The 17,361-nt window shown below is 46.7% G+C and overlaps 2 protein-coding genes across 2 annotated transcripts; one reads left to right on the top strand and one right to left on the bottom strand.

The window, feature by feature from the left end:
* Nucleotides 1-1,628: 1,628 nt before the first annotated feature.
* Nucleotides 1,629-6,646, top strand: F5Y00DRAFT_270058 (ABC-2 type transporter-domain-containing protein; the record flags this gene model as incomplete). The annotated part of the gene is made up of 4 exons (XM_048012549.1): nucleotides 1,629-2,749; nucleotides 2,824-5,970; nucleotides 6,028-6,385; nucleotides 6,471-6,646. The coding sequence occupies exons 1-4, from the start codon at nucleotides 1,748-1,750 to the stop codon at nucleotides 6,644-6,646; spliced, it is 4,683 nt and encodes a 1,560-aa protein (XP_047864477.1). The 5' UTR covers nucleotides 1,629-1,747.
* A 444-nt stretch (nucleotides 6,647-7,090) lies between these two features.
* Nucleotides 7,091-8,141, bottom strand: F5Y00DRAFT_270056 (uncharacterized protein; the record flags this gene model as incomplete). Its single annotated transcript, XM_048012548.1, has 2 exons — nucleotides 7,634-8,141; nucleotides 7,091-7,575 (listed from the first exon to the last, which is right to left on the bottom strand). The coding sequence occupies exons 1-2, from the start codon at nucleotides 8,097-8,099 to the stop codon at nucleotides 7,091-7,093; spliced, it is 951 nt and encodes a 316-aa protein (XP_047864476.1). The 5' UTR covers nucleotides 8,100-8,141.
* Nucleotides 8,142-17,361: the final 9,220 nt, after the last annotated feature.

Here is a 17,361-nt window from a genome sequence, read left to right as displayed (position 1 = left end):
CCTTACTCATATTGAAAGCCGAATCGCGAAGCTGGCTGGGATCAATTTGCCATTTCTCGGCAGATGTCTCCTAGCCCCAGCTAGCTGTATCTTTATTAACTGATTGGCTCCTATTAACTATGGGGGAAACACAGCATTAGTGCTTCGTAAGCGTAAATTTGTAATTAGAAGAGCCAAAGCTTGATAATGCTCAGTGAGATTTAACTCTACAGGTGAGAATAAGTTCGCAATTTTTAAGTAAAAAAAGAAAAAGAAAAACATCTATTGGTTCGGAAGTAAATCGTACGTATTATTAGGAACTTCTTAAGCCTGTCAATACCTGCTTAGGCCTTTAAATCACTAAATATTACATGTATAAAGGGTGAAACTTTAGGTTCGGAACGTATTAACTTATAATATAGCATCGCCATGTAATTTATTAACAACGTTAATAGGCCTCATAATAATCGTCTAGGTGAAAAGTATCAAGTACATGATAAACATTTTATCATCTAGTTTTGAGATTTCGTTTGCTCCGAAGTAAGCGGTGATTATCTTTCAAACTGTACTTTCTCGAAGAAACCTATATGGAAAGAGTGTCTATGTTGAATATGATATACCTCAAGCGTCATTAAACAAAAAATAACTTGAAGATCTACATGAGGTCTTCTGGAGAGACTCCTATTGGTTCCGGTTCTCAGATCTTAAAAGTAGGCGTATATGACCCACATGAGATTTACCTACATGCATACATACAGGGTCCGGAGTTCTAAGATGTTAGGCTCGGGTCGAAATTGGCCGCAAGGGTAAGCTTATGTGACTATTCAGCTATCACAACAATGGTTTGGTTAAGGTCCCGGCCTGTTGGTACAGATACAGTAGTATTTCTAGGCAAAATAAATCTGAGATCTTAGTACCGCACCTAAACTCCATGCTTAACACCGAAAGATATGTGGGATCTACGTACTTATTTTTATTCTTTATCAAGGAGTTGATCCGTCCATCCTTACTAGTGGAGAAGATATATCGCCGTCAGCGATACCATAATCCTTGGGATTCACAGTAGTAATAACCATTGCGTATACCTACCTCAACGAGGCGACTAATATGGCCTATCTATTCCCGTTCTTATTTGTTGAGCTGACTGGGTCGTTATCTCACCGATATGTCGTGGAATGTCCGGGGATGGTTTCGGCCACTGAAAACTCGCACGGTCGTCCTAGTTATCAATGGCGGTACAAGCCGCGATGTATGCAGCAGTAGTATGTTCTTAATTATAACAGGTCCGGAGAGTTGACATATCCGTCGTGGAACTTGAGATTGGTATAAACTAGGGAATCCGGTCGGCATAACGCACATGTTATGTTTAACGCCATGACCGATTGGCGATTAAGTGTGGTGGGCCGGCCTCAACCTATTTCATACTTACACCTCTATCAGCTTGGTTTTAACATAGTCTCTTGCTTAACAATCAACCATTTCCCTATTGCAGTTGTCCTTCAAACTAGCACTAAATTTACCAATGATCACCACATAACATATATTATCTCCAGTGAAAACAGTGGGATTCTTGGTGAATTATTTTAATTTTCGAAAGCTTGTAACTATTCTCAACTTTACACGGTCTTCATACCACCCCTGAAAATTTTCTCAGATTCAGCCAAGAAACGGATATCGTGTTTCATTGTTCAAGTCGTCCCAAGATACTCGCGCCCGTGGTTAACGCCTGTCCGACAAACCTTAACCACGTGGCTAACAGACCAGGGCCATGTGGTCTAGTGGCTTGGGTAGCGATGCCTCTCATCGCAGGGAGCTTGGAGTGCCAGTAAATCTATGGCATCGTGAAGATGCTCATCTCGATAGGAGAAGATCAACTGGAACTCCGCAGGTTTTGGAAGGTCATAACGAACACAATGATTCTGACTCGGTCGGTAACGGGGAGGGCACCTGGGGTGAAAGAGACGTTGGTCACTTTGATGAACACGAAGCCATGGAGGAACTGGAAGTATTAAGACACAACCTCTCACGGCTACAGGGAACAAGAACGAGGGACTCACAATCAAGCAGACACTTCGATTTGACTCAAGTTCGAAGTCGTCGTAGTGAAGCAGCCGATACGTTTTCGGCACAGGCTCGAGTTGAACTCGGGGACGACGAAAAGGTTGTAACAGAAGAAGAGGAAGAATTCGAGCTAGGAAAATTCATGCGTGATGGCCACTTTGAAAAGCGTACGGAACACGGCTCTGAAAAACGAGTCGGTGTCGTATATAAGAATCTTACGGTGAAGGGCGTGGAGAGCGCTTCTTCCTTCGTTCGCACGCTCCCGGACGCCATAATTGGAACTTTCGGCCCCGACTTATACCACATTGTTTCGCGTTTTTTCCCCTTTTTGCGACTCGGAAAAAATCAGTCGACGCGTACATTAATCAACGACTTTACAGGATGCGTGCGCGACGGCGAGATGATGCTTGTTCTGGGCCGCCCCGGTTCCGGATGTAGCACATTTCTTAAAGCCGTCAGCAACAACGTCGATTCATTCGCGGCTGTCGAAGGAGAAGTATCATACGGCGGCATCCCATCCAAGAAGCAAAAACAGATGTATCGAGGAGAAGTGAACTACAACCCCGAAGACGACGTTCACTTCGCTTCGCTTAACGTCTGGCAAACTTTCACATTTGCGCTCATGAATAAGACGAAGAAGGGAGCTAAAGAGGAAATACCAATCATCGCTAACGCCCTGTTAAAAATATTCGGTATCAGTCATACCAAGGTAAGTAATTGCCATAGTCCCCGAGATATCTCTGAATACCTATGTCTCGCTAAGTCAGTTACTGACAAAATTAGTATACACTCGTTGGTGATGACTACACTCGAGGAGTGTCCGGCGGCGAGCGTAAGCGAGTATCCATCGCTGAGACGCTAGCATCAAAGTCCACCGTGATGGCATGGGATAACTCAACTCGCGGCTTAGACGCCTCAACAGCTCTCGACTACGCCAAGTCGCTAAGAATTATGACCGATATTAGCAATCGGACAACACTCGTGACACTATACCAAGCCGGTGAAGGCATATATGAGCTTATGGATAAAGTCCTAGTCATTGACCAAGGCCGGCAAATATTCTCAGGGCCCGCCAAGGATGCGAAGCAGTACTTCATTGACCTAGGATTTGAATGTCCCGAAAGGCAGACTACGGCGGATTTCTTGACCGCTGTTACTGATCCTAACGAGAGGCGTTTCCGACCTGGGTTCGAGGACCGAGCACCTAAAACGGCCGAAGAGCTAGAGACGGCCTTCCGCAATTCGCCGAACTACCAAAAGCTGTTGGGAGATGTGCGAGACTACGAGGAGCACCTCCAACGCACAGATTTCGCAGACGCGAGGAAATTCGAAGGTGCCGTGCAGGAGGCCAAGTCGAAGCATGTCAGCAAGAAGTCCCCCTACACAGTATCGTTCACTCACCAGGTATGGGCGTGTACCAAACGAGAATTCTGGCTCTTAATCGGGGATAAGTTGACTCTCGGGACGAAGTTCTTCATTACAATTTCTAGCGGTCTCATAGTCGGCTCCATCTACTACAAGGAACCGTTCTCAACTGCGGGGGCTTTCACCCGCGGCGGCGCCTTGTTCTTCTCCGTGGTCTTCCTTGGCTGGCTTCAGTTAGCAGAGCTCGGGAAGGCCGTCGGTGGCCGTGCGATCGTCGCTCGTCACCGGGATTACGCCTTCTACCGTCCTTCCGCCGTGCCACTTGCTCGTCTTATTCTAGACTTTCCTCTCATCTTCGCTCAGGTTTCTGTATTTGGGATAGCCATGTACTTCATGACGAACTTGGATGTCGATGTAAGCAAGTTCTGGATATACTTGTTATTTGTGTATACCACGACGATAATGATCACGGCCCTCTACCGGATGTTTGCCAGTTTGTCGCCGGAAATCGATACCGCTTTGCGCTTCTCTACTCTTGCTCTCAACTTGCTTGTTATCTTCACAGGGTATGCCATACCCAAGACACAACTGTTAGACAAGTACATCTGGTTCGGATGGCTATATTGGATCAATCCTTTATCTTACAGCTTCGAGGCAGTCTTAACAAACGAGCTTTCGGATCAAGTGATGGATTGTGCCCCTGAACAGCTCGTCCCTCGAGGTCTTAACATTCTGCCGGAGTATCAAGGATGCGCTCTTACTGGCTCTAAACCAAACTCCCGAGTAGTTGCAGGAAGTGACTACTTACAAACTGCCCTTGGCTATAGCCGTTCGAACCTATGGCGAAACTTTGGTGTTGTGATTGCTTTCGGGATTCTCTATCTCCTCATCACAGTTTTCGCGACGGAGATGTTCGATTTCTCATCTGATGGCGGCGGCGCTTTAGTCTTCAAGAAAAGTCGAAGAGCGAAGAAGCAAGCCAAGAAAGCTGCTGCTCCATCCGACATTGAGAACGAAGGTGCCGACAGCAGCGGGTCTTCCGCCACCAAGGTTGGGGACGCCCAAGCTACTAGCGAGGAACAGAGAGAGGCCTTGGGGCGACTGACAAAGAGTGAATCAATATTCACCTGGCGAGACGTGGAGTACACGGTACCCTACCTCGGGGGCGAACGTAAACTTCTAAATAAAGTCAATGGCTACGCGAAGCCTGGTATCATGGTCGCACTTATGGGTGCATCCGGCGCTGGCAAGTCGACCTTGCTGAACACTCTAGCGCAGCGACAGCGAACCGGTGTGGTAACAGGTGAGATGTTCGTTGATGGCAAGCCGCTGGGAGCCGAGTTCCAAAGGAATACGGGATTCTGCCTCCAAGGGGATCTTCATGACGAAACTCAAACTATCCGAGAAGCCATCGAGTTCTCTGCTCTGTTGCGACAAGAAGCGTCTGTTCCCCGAGCCGAGAAGCTCGCATATGTAGACAAGATTATTGACTTGCTCGAACTCAACGACCTTCAAGACGCCATCATCAGCTCGCTCGGCGTTGAATTACGCAAGCGACTCACCATTGGTGTGGAGCTTGCCGCCAAGCCGTCCTTACTTCTGTTCTTAGATGAGCCAACATCTGGTCTTGATTCCCAGTCAGCCTACTCGATCGTCACTTTCCTTAAGAAGCTCTGCGCCGCGGGTCAAGCAATTGTCTGCACTATCCACCAACCGAGCTCAGTCTTGATCCAACAATTCGACATGGTACTTGCTCTTAACCCGGGAGGGAACACCTTTTACTTTGGCCCTATCGGAGAGAATGGCAAGGATGTCATAGACTACTTTGCTCAGCGCGGGGCTACATGCCCCCCTGAGAAGAACGTCGCCGAGTTCATTCTCGAAACTGCTGCGCGACCTCATAGGCGACCTGATGGTACCAAGGTTGATTGGAACGAGGAGTGGAGGAACAGTGAGCAGGCGCAAAATGTCATCGAGGAGATAGATGGTCTCAAGAGAGTCCGTAGCGCGGTGCCACATGGCGGTGAAGTATCAAATGAACGGCAAAGGGAGTTCGCCGCATCAGCTTGGATACAGACAGTCGAGTTGACAAAGCGCATGTTCAGGCAATATTGGCGCAGATCTTCCTATCTCTACGGAAGACTATTCGTCGCGGTGCTAATCGGAGTCTTCAACGGATTCACATTCTGGAAACTCGGAAACAGCGTCCAGGACATGCAGAACCGCATGTTCACGATTTTCTTAATTATCATAATTCCAGCCACCATCGTTAATGCCGTCGTGCCCAGGTTCGACCAAAACCTAAGCTTATGGCAAGCCCGCGAGTACCCTGCTCGTATTTATGGCTGGGTAGCCTTCAGCACTGCTAATATCGTTGCTGAAATCCCCGCCGCCATAGTTTCCGGCGTTATATATTGGGCTCTATGGTGTTGGCCTACCGGTCTCGCCAACGATAGCTTAGCTGCTGGATATTCGTTCATAATGACGGTGCTTATGTTCCTGTTCATGACCAGCTGGGGTCAGTGGATCTGCGCGTTCGCACCTAGCCTGAGAGTCATTGATAACGTAAGTTCCAGAATTTGGCATCTTGATAGACTTGCCGATACTAACTACCAGGTGTAGGTATTGCCATTCTTCTTCGTCATGTTCAGTTTATTCAATGGTGTGGTACGATCCTATTCAACACTCCCTGTGTTTTGGAGGTATTGGATGTACTGGGTCAACCCCTCTACATATTGGATCGGCGGTATGCTGGCCGTGTCGCTTGATGGGGTCCCCGTCCGTTGCGACCCGTCAGAGACTGCTCAGTTTGACGCGCCTCCGAGCAAGACTTGCCAGTCCTACGCTGGCGAGTTTACACGGAGTGCCGGAGGCTACCTACTCAATCCTGAAGCCACAACTGGGTGCCAGTATTGCCCGTACAGTGTTGGCAATGAATATCTTGCCACACTAAATGTTAATGCTAGTGAAGCATGGCGAGGTAAATTGATATCCATATCTTCTGCAAACCCTTAGAAAATGTGCACATATACGTACAGAGATAATATGCTAACATAAAACTTTAGACTTCGGTATCTTCCTACCTTTTTGCATTTCCAATTGGGCTCTCGTGTACTTCTTCATCTACACGGTGCGAATTCGCAACTGGAGCTTCGGACTTGGTTACGTCTTCGGTGCTCTGGGTAAACTCGTCGATATACTGAAGCGACAATTCAAGAGTCTCAATCAGAAGAGCGACTAGGGGCCGCTACCGCATCGTTCCAATTGGATACCCCTTTGTTCGAGACCACTAAAGGGATTTGCATAGCGGATTTGACACTTCCGATCGCCTGATATTTTCATGGGGACGTGCGAAAAGTGGAGTTTAATAGGGGTAATAGGGGTAATAGGTCCCCAACTTAGACGTGGAGGTAAGGATGATTCGATAGTGCAATAAAGCGTCAGTCAAATTATTCCACACGGATTTTGATGGCATTATATGGGTTCCTTCGATGTTTGGATATAGAAAGGGACTCATAACGGGTTGACGTAAAGATGAGGAATATACTAGACTTCACCCCAACGCGGGGCGCATTACATAGAACGAAAAATGATGAGCACAAAACTACCTAGACGACAAATGATGATGAGCTTGTTGTTAGAATGGATTTAGTTTAGCCAAATACTACTGACTGAGTTCATAATGCTAGTCCTCGTCAGGGCGTATATAACCAAACTTCTCAACCACGCTCTTCGCAGGATTAATACCGTCCCTCTTACACTGGCCCATCTTATCCACAGCCTGCCTAGCAAACTCTCGAGTCTCAGTGCTAGGATCGTTGCTCTCGGCAAAAGCTTTAAATTTCACGCTCCATACGCGCCACAAAGCTGGACTATATCTCAAACTCCCGACCTCGACGAGTATGCGCTTTTCGCATAGCTCGAAGAGTACATCCCCAGCATAGATAATCCACTGGGCCGCAGCTGCTGCGTAAGGTTCGTGGCGAGGCAAGTCATGTAAGATACGATCTTGGTGACTTGTTGCGAATGGCGACGGTCGTCGTAGTGCGCTCAGGGTGTTCGTGTCTGCTACGCCGGCCGCCAATAGGCGTGCCAGAAAAGCAGAGAAGTTGATATAGGCAGCAGCAGCATTTGGGTCACTCTCTACCTGGCGTGCACCATTAAAGTTACCTAGGTTAAATAGACAGGTGAGTTACAGGATCCAGACGGAAGAGTTTCGAGGAATTACCTTGATCAAGATCCCAAAGCCACTGGGTAAGGCCCTCATACCGAGTTTCTTTCGTGATATTCCAGAGTATGGTTTCCCTCATCTCTCCAGCAACAAGCCCGGGGACAAGGATCTTAGGCAGTTGCCGGAGTTCCTGGAGCAGGCTTACAAGTCTGTCTTGGCCTCTATGGTCAGCAGGTACTCTCATTGCTGCTCTTCCCAGGCAGTCCCAGAGATATTCCATCCATCCGCCGGGGTTAGGGGCACGGACGGTACCGGACTCTATCTGCCCTGCTGTCGGATCTGATGCCGAATTGTAAGAAATAGAAGCATCACGGCAGTCATCAATAATCACCCGATTGATTATCTTCGCCGCAGACCTGGGGGATTCTGCGTCGTCGACGAGGTCCTGAAGTGTAGCAACAATTTTATTTTCCGTAACTGAGTCGCCCTCGTATGAGAGATCGAGTGAGATAAAAGACGACATGGCGCTTGTATTGTGACTACCCAATATCAAGATAGATGAAACAGATGAAGCAAATGACCCAAAATGTTTAATTTTATATACAGAGCCCCTTTTCTCTCATAATTCTACAATAAATAAGTTGATCCAAGGTTGCTGGTGGCTGGAGGCCAATAGGAATCGTAGCGGTTAACGGCGGGGTTAATGCGACGGGATAGAGCTATTGCTTACCTCGCACGGTATTCATACGACGAATTCGTATGAATGGTTCAGTAAGACTTTATTCCCATGAATACACAAGGTAAATAATAAACTATACATATTTTTATGTTTGTTTATCAATTAACTACCTAACTGATACGAACAGCAAGTCCAAGTTTAATGTGATTTCTATTATAACTTTTTCCATGTTTAAAAATTCGGCGAGAAGGCACTTGGTAAAAGGAGGAGTTATAGAGTTGACACACGGAGGTATATGTCAGTTGAAGAAGTGAGATATTATTTATAGTTGGTGTTGTTATTTATTGTTATTGTTATCTAAAGTTGAGTGGGCTAGTTTCTCAATTCAACTAACTAACTGCTAGTTTTCAAGCTTCCCATCTAATTGAGTGCATCTGGGCCTTACCTTAAGCCAAAGAAACAAAACTCTTCCCAAACCTTAAGTGAATTACCAATTCTGCTATTCCTTGCCTTACTACAAGTTCATACCTAAAAAAAGAACTTGTCGAAAATTGAAATAGTCGTCCCTGCATATGCTTCCGATCGGTTGAGTCAACTTAAGCTATGAGGCTTACTATTAAGACTAAGAGGCTCCAGGTAGGTAGGTACCGCCTAAATGCTTGTCTACTATGTATTACGTGATTATCCCTTTACATAATTCAAGACTTATTATTAGCTGAGTAGCTAAATGCAGATAAATATCCAAGCTTATAAGAGACCTATTAACGATACTTGGCATGTTACAATAAGCCGGAAGGCCGGCCAAGTTTAGCAAGCTAGCGGGAACCAACCGGTGTTCCGGGATCTCGGTATTGCATCATATTACAGGTTTAGCTACACTACATCATCCGCCTTGGTGGAAACAATCTACATCAATCTACATCTCGCATTAGAGCTTCAGTTAAGGTTTTTGGGTAAAGGTTGGTGGGTACCCATCTTGCATGGCCATTGGGGAGCTTGTAGGAGCTTGTGAGAGCTTGTGAGAGCTTATGATGTCTGTTTGACACAAGCTAATCTTGGAATCTTGGAGCGCTTGTTTTTTATTGGTCTATAATCTACCGGCTCGGAGTCCGGAAAACTTTCCTACCCAAACCCCAAAAAAACAACCCAAGGCTTAGATTAAGAGGCTTGACAATCTTTGACCAAGGCATGAAAATCGACGGCGCTTTGCTGGGCCGACCTGATTCGCAGCAGCTATTTTTCGCGAGATAGCCGGCGTAAACTTTTAAAGGGAACACGTTCCTGGAGCTGGAGCTGGTGTTGGTGTTGGCGCCGACACTCCCCAAGCTTATCATCATTCTTTTAACTTCTTACCCCAAAACCATACCCAGTCTGCATTAGCATGCATTCATGACCCGTCGGCGACATCAACAGTAGCTACTCAGATACGCCGGATAACCAGCTTCCAAGCTCTTTTGTGGGGGTCAGGTAATGTTACCATCCTATCCCGCCTACTGGAATGCTGCGCGGACCGCCAACGGGTTGGAGCTTTCCCCGCGCACCTTTCTGAATTCCCTCATTTGCCTGAGTAGCCGACGACTAGGCTAATACGATTACTTCCCCGCGAACCATAGCGTATCAGATAGGGGTTTTTTTTTGTTTTTTTTCTCCGTTGCTGATATGCGCCAACGCAGGGCATGCTTGAGCGTGTGGCTAGGGTTGGGCAATTTTCGTATTGGGTAGAATAGCAAGTACACAGCATTTCACGAACGGGGCCGAATTATGTTGTGAGCTATATATGCTAGGTAGGTTAGGTAGGTAGGCTTGCATTCGACGCCGCGAACGCACGTTTATCAAGGGATGACAGAATCCACACCGCGCATACACTGTAGGTATGTAGGTATGTATACATGTGTTAAGGGTTGCTAGCCGCCAAATTGATCTGCGGTTCGACCTGTTGGCGTGTACCTCGAAATTCGGGACGAGGAGGTTGTGCTGCGCGATGATGTCGACGCGCATCCTGCATGATGATGAAAAAGGACCCTGATCGTCGCATTTTGGCTGAATTGGATAATTCAGGATCATGTTCGGGCCAACCAAGGCTTGCCAGCTTCTATGACATTATGCTTAGGGCACCTGTTCCTATGCGCGCATGTGCTCACAGGGTATGCTAAACGATGAGAGGGTTGCAGTGTCCCCTCAGACGGAGAGCTGCCGAACCCTTCTTTTGAACAAGCAGGATTTAAGGATCTGCCGGAGTCGTGGCTTGGCATGTATGGTTGAAGACAGCTATCATGGTGTCGCAGTGCAGTTGTGCAAACAGCTAAGCTGCTTCACATGTCGAGCTCATGTAGTTGGAATAAGCACGGCATGAAGCTTACTCGTCGACCTCTTAAGCTCTGACTCGCGGCTGTTACTAGCATAGTAGGACGAAGTCGAGCTGGGGTAGAGCTCTCTGACCTATAGGAGATCAAGGAGACAAGCAGGGACCAATAACGGCCACGACTATTGCAGCTAAGCTCGCTGATAGACATGGCTATACGACGCTATAGTAAGTTAATATATGAAGTAAGTTAATATATGACTGGTTTCTTGGTAGCATCTTGCATCAAGGTGTTTGGTAAGACATAGCTATCATGATGCCAATCTACCTCATAGCTACCCTACCCAGTACAACCACATGGCAAAAAGAGATTATCTTGTGTACCTAAGTGATTAGTAGGCATGTGAAATATAACATTTCAATCTTAGGGGTTTAGAGTTAATTCAAGCGTATAAGCTAGAGACGCAATATCTAAGCAAAAAAGGGGCGTGCTATCGATGGTATCATAGATTTCCCGTCCATAATCCTTGGGCGCCGCGCCCATATGCCAAAGCTAGAAACAACCGTCGAATATTCATTGCGCGCCGTCCTTCCTATAGTACAACACTAGTCTCCTGCAAGCTCCCTTCTAATCTGGAGTGCGGCATCTAGTGCCCGCTTCTTAGCCCGGCTGTACGAATATCATGCGCATAAATGAGTGCATGTACGTACACGGTAGTGTTATAGACTGCGACGGCTTGGGCATGGCTCTTAAACGCTTATACAGGTAAGCTATATGCATATTGCGCATCTAGTCTACTCATGGACTTGTAATTGATAAGATATGTCGAGAGAGCCTCATCCATTCGATTTGGAATAGTACATGTAACGCTTAGGAGATTAGAGAAACCGGCGGTTCCAAGTGTCCCACTTGTACTTGTCCTGTAGGTTCGAATATCTTTACTAGCTTAGAAAATTCTAATTAATTTTCAAATCCTTCATATTGATCAAGTTTTGTTTAATCAAGTCACAGGTAAAAATTGAATTGGGAAACAAATAGTGAGAAGGCAATATATCATCATTTGAATTATATCAAAATATAGTAATAAAAATGCCACCTAATGTAGATAGATCCCCCTTATGGTTTTCCATTCCAAATTCCCCCAAACCATTATGCCCTTCGTGTATTTCGCCCGCCCGCGTGTCGATACCCTAGATGCCTCCCAATTCATATACCCGAGGTCCATTGGTACCCACACATCATGCCCAACCCCAGTTCCCCAATTGGACGCCGTCGAAAAAGAGAAGCAAAGTACATGAAAAAAATGAACCCAAACCAATGCAACCCGACCGACAAGTTTACCACCAAAACCCGCCAAGACAAAATGGGGGTAAGGAAAAGGGGGGTATCGAACATCCACTCATTCAATTTATGCGAAACGGAATAAGATATCGCGGTAATCAGAAAAGGCCATCCGAAAGCGCCCGACAGAGCGACATGGGGACGGGATACGAAAAAAAGCAGCTAGCCCAATCGATACGAGCTTTTGGCTTTTTCTTTTCGCTTTTCGAGGGGTGGGAAAAAAGAAGCGAAGCGAATTAGTCTGCAAGGCAGGAATGCTGTCGACAGCAACGTGCCAGTAGAAGAGGGGATTGATTGTACATGGGACCTGCAAGGGCCGAGTTAGGGTATGTAGTTCCGCAGTCGCCGACTCGAGGAACGATGTTTATTATTTTTCCCCCATGCTGCACGCGCACGTAAACGGGAGGTTGTCCAACGGTCGGACGCAAGCAGACCGCCAGCTGCTGCACGTGCGTCTTCCGAAGCGGACCTCCCCTACATATATACATAGCTCATATATATACATGGGAAGATGGGGGAAATATTTTGAAATAGATTGATTGATATTGCACGCGCGCGAACGAAGAACCACAATGTGTGTGATTGCATAGCGTTCGCCGCAGCGCCGGCGCCATTGGTGGGAGGTAAAAGCAGAAAAACGTCACAGGAGCGCCAGACGGACCGGGGTTCGGTAGTATTTGCCGGGGCTAGGACCGGGTTGCGGAGCGGTGATTGGCTATACTATGAGATGGGAGCCCACAGTAAAGACCATTGGAGAGTCTGGATTGGCCCGGGTTGTTTGGGTCGAGATGCGTATGACGTGTGAAGACCCCAATCGAGCAGGACTCGAAACAAGCCGGGGTTGAGAGGGGCACATGCTAGTGTCTGTCTCTCCATTCCAAGTCTTCCGCTCTCGTGTTGGCTTTGCTTAGGCAAAGGGAAAAACGAAGTGGTGATGTTTGCATGGTGTTGTGGCGAGGTGAGGTAGTAAACTTTTTCGTCGCCCGACGGTAGAGCCCAAAAGCTTAATGCACATCATCAAACTCGTCTAAGTCCGATTGATGGTTGGTGGTTGGTTAACCGAGGCAATGCTGTGCTTGTGCTGGTGCTTACATCTGTGCCTAGCAACCAAGCAACCAAGACTCGGATTCAGCGGCTGGTCGCATCCTGGGCGTATGCGCCTCAATGCCGCGTATCCCGTATTGAGATCTGAGCAATATCCCGTAGATAAACAATTCATAGTGGTAACATGCAATTCTCCAAATTGCATGAAATATAAATTTGTCAGTAATATGGATATGGGATCTAGAGGAGGGGGGAAGACCCGATCCGAAACCCACGAGATTCTTCAGATCTGTTGGGTGACGGGAGATATGCGAGATAGCCGGGAGAGCGTCCGCTAAGATCCCGTGTCGCCATGCAAGATACAAACAAGATAGCGAATTCGCTATGTTTCGAAAGTTCCCTGTCAATCGTATGTTTTGGGAATAAGGTCGACCTTACTGCGACCCAAAAAGCTTGGGGTCGGTGGTGGTGGCGAAATGAGTAATTTGGGAATTCGAGATGAAAAAAAACCCACTTGGCTAAGAGTAGAATTTAAAAAAAAGGGAGAAAAAATATTAGAATCCCTGCGAAGCTGTTTGGCTGTGCTGTGCGTTGGTAGATATGCACCTGTCGCTGAATGTAGACATCTTGGAGAAATTATATCCATGCAGATGCAGCAGATGCAGCGGAGCGTCGTAAGCTTGTGTTTGGCTGGTTGCTGATTTGTTTCTCCTTTCTGCGCAGAGCGCATGACCATAGCCAAGCCAAAAAGCTTTTGCGGGATGCCATTTGTCGGCTTCCTTCTCATGGAGGTCTGAGGTCTGAAAATGCGATTTGTTCAAAAATCCATATTCTTTCTAGCGAAAACCCATGGTAATGTAATGTTGCTTGGTTCAGGTTAGAATGTTGTTGAGTTGTTGTAGTCTTGTAGGAAAATCTGTCGTCGAAAATAGTCGACCTCTCTCTCTCTTTCTCTTTCTCTTTCTCTTCTTTCTCTTTCATCACACCCATTGGCGATGTCTTCATTTGTATCCAACCGCTGTCGCACACTTCTGGCAATAGTAAAGGTTGAATCCAACTCGAATCATCCCTGTCGAAGCAGGGTCATCGGTCGATGTGGCCTCGACGTGGCGATGGCAGCGCAGACAACGCATCACCTCGACCGACGCAACGGGTTGGACGTCCATGCTGGTTCGGAAAGAGAGGTCGGTGTCGGACGACGATGGTGAGCTGCTGCTGTCTGAATCTAGTGACGAAGAGCTAGCGTAATGTGTTTTTTGAGGTCGGGTGGACATGTTGAAGAGTGGCAAAACGGCGTAGACTAGCGTATATGTATTTGTGTGGAGGGAGGGGGATGCTGGCAGCTTATATGATGGAAGCCTTTCAAAAAAGTCGGGAATGGAATGTGAGGCGTGGAGCTTTCTTGGGGGGGCCCTGTTTCGGAATGTTTGGCGTAGACTCAAGGCGAGAGATCCAGTTCTTATTATTCCACAGTTACAAACAAGGGGGGGGGGAACGGGTTAAGAAAACAAGAGCTCCGCAAGGGTGGTCCTCTTCTTTTTGTATTGTATGTAATAGGGTTAAGTAGGTTATGTAGAGGCCTGACCAAGTCCCAGAAAAGACAGGCCCAGTCTTGGTTAGGTTGGTTGCTAGCTAGTAAGAGGTAGTACGCAGGACAAGTATAACCGTATAAGAACGCAGTAATATGGCGCAAGTATCCAAGTGGGGACCTAACGGGGAGCAGGGCAGCAGGTGTCCAATTTGGTCGTCTGGGTGTCCAGTTTGTGCCTGGTCACGAATAGCCTGGGGTGTAACCTAGTATATGGACTGATGGACAAGCAGGGCAAGGTAGGGAGGAGGTAGGGAGGTAGGGGTATAATAGTTGTAAGAAGAAAAAAGAAAAAAAGGATGGAAGGAATAGCGTGATGCCTAAAATCCCGATGACCTCGGCCTGTCGCGTTTTCTTCTATCAAGCGGATCCGTCGGGCTCGAACAACAGCTTCATTCATGCGTCGAATACTTCTAGCTGTGGCTTTTTTTTTCTCTCTTCACGACACGATGTAGGTACTTTAGAACCCTATGTACGGGGCGTGGTGATGAATCTTCGGTCTGGCGCTTTGTTATCTGCGTTTACAAGGTAATGTAATATTTCCAGATTAATCCCGGGAATGGTTGATTCAGGGCGACAGAGTGGACAGCTATATACCATGGATCTGCTTGCGACAGCTGTTCCCAAGATAAGAGAAATCGTCTGATTAATAAACTGTGGATGTGTTTAAGTCGTTTCGCATGGTTTTCCAAAAACGAAGAAATCAGAGCCTCGGGAACTTAACAAAGCCCAATTTGCTATTTCATTTTACCGTCTAGTTTTACGTTATACTGTGTCCTGTAGAGTTTATGTAGAGTTATATCATACAATGAATCATGGCTTAACGGTATCGAGATCCGTATGTAAATGCGCTTTGCTTTATCAATCCATCGAAGATGTAAATTGTAGGTAATGTCGCAGGACCACGCTATCACTTTGAGCTACGTAAGTAGCTAGTGTAGCAGGTTTACTCCAAGATGGAGGGAAGATGCTGTCATCTATTGCGTGGGCACCAATATCATGAATCGGATGAAAATCCGACGTTACGCACCGTTCGAATTACTCTACTTAGTAATAACTAGGGATAACCTCCGAGCCTCCTGTTACTCTCTAAAACGCTCCGAGACTTGTATAGGTATTTATTCTCCATTATAATATGGTGCTGTATGTACTATATAGGCGGAGTTGGCGTTCTTTACGATATCAGCTATTGATGAAATGTGGTTAATACTCTTCTGATATTGACCCTTCTGTAAAGCAGCAGCAAGCGATGACCACGAAGAACCACGATGGCTGAGACTTGCTGATACTTGGCTTGCATTATTCCTTGGCATGCTATTCGTTGGATGGACCTCTTACACGTGCTACTATTGGGGGTTTAATATCTATTGCTTTTATCACTTGCAGATGCAAACCCTTGTGGTGAACTGTCACGATCCGATCTATGAAGGATGGCATTACCTAACAAACAGATGGTTGGCTTGATATATGAAAACCATTCGGCGTTTGAAAATTGCGCAGGCTTGGGATCCTCTACAATGCTTTTTAGTCGAGACTCCATAGAAAGAAGAAAATCTAATTGAGCATCGATTGAGATAATGGCGCTTTTCACACCAATCTTTTCTCATTCTACGAGATCATGAGCTGGCCGAGCCTCTGCCTTGAGCCCCGATGAATCTGCTAAGTCTCGATCCAGACCCTTCTCCCGCTAGACCTGGTGACGATCACTAACGGTAGGGATCCTCCAGATCCCACACTCAGCCAGCCCACCAGACGTCCAGGAAAAAACGTATTTGCCACTCGCACAAGAATAGCATAATAATAGCACGGCGTTTGTTTCATAGTGTAACGGTTCACAAAGAAAGTTGGAAACTAAACTCGATACATTAGAAAAGATCTGGTATCAAGCCATCAAGCCCTAATGCCCTTGTCCCGGAACGTATGACCCCCTTGCGCGGTCGCGACCCGACTCTCTGTCGACTCCAGTTTTACCTACCCTCACTACGGTTCTTTGTATCAATGGATCTAGGCATCTGATCTTGCAGATCCACTTTCAGGGTGGACTTGTGGGGGACTACGAAACGAAACTTGGAGAACAATCATGAAGTCCCGCGACGGTGTACCTTAAGGTTAGGGGGCCGGCGATGGAATTTCGATACAGCAATTGACCCTGCGAAGTCAATTTGGCTGAATCTTCGATAGCTTCACGTATAAACGTGTAACCGGCCAGATGGTGGTGGTTGAGCAAAAACGCCGACAGGACGCCCACATGCAAGCCTGAAAACCACTACCGCAAGCCTCTATGCGGAAATCCGGTCTTATCACCGATTTTGACCACTTAGATATTTCCGTATATGCGTTGAAAATTTCACTGTCCGGATGCATCATTCGGTATTTTCTTTCATGAGCTGAAGTTGACCGGCGAAGACCGATTCGTAGCTAGCTACCTATTCTTGAATCTTCCATGAAGCATCTCAGTCACACTCTAGACTCGAGATAACTGTAGATAATAGAGCCTCACTTGCATAAAAAAAATAAAATAAAAACCCCTTGCTACATAATTTTCCGTGATCTAGATTCCTTAGTCCCATCCAGACGATTCCACCAAGAACAAATCTGATACCGACAACATACGATCGATTATGTTATACCGGCTCTAGAATCTCGGCCTAGACAGAACAAACGATCGACAAAGAGGATCGAAGATTCCCGTTGCCCAGCCCTGCCCCAGTAATGTGGCACATAGATGGGAACGGTGGGGTTTTAGGGCGTTCCAGATCCAGTCTTCATCCATTGTCATTTCTTATTACTTATGCGAAATTATACATACGTCTAGGTACACGATTATATT

Source organism: Daldinia vernicosa, assembly GCF_022497035.1.
Source record: "Daldinia vernicosa strain CBS 139.73 unplaced genomic scaffold F5Y00scaffold_25, whole genome shotgun sequence".
NCBI classification, from domain to species: Eukaryota; Fungi; Ascomycota; class Sordariomycetes; order Xylariales; family Hypoxylaceae; genus Daldinia; species Daldinia vernicosa.
The sequence above is the reverse complement of the archived record's forward strand: the minus strand, read 5'-3'. Positions and strand labels throughout refer to the sequence as shown.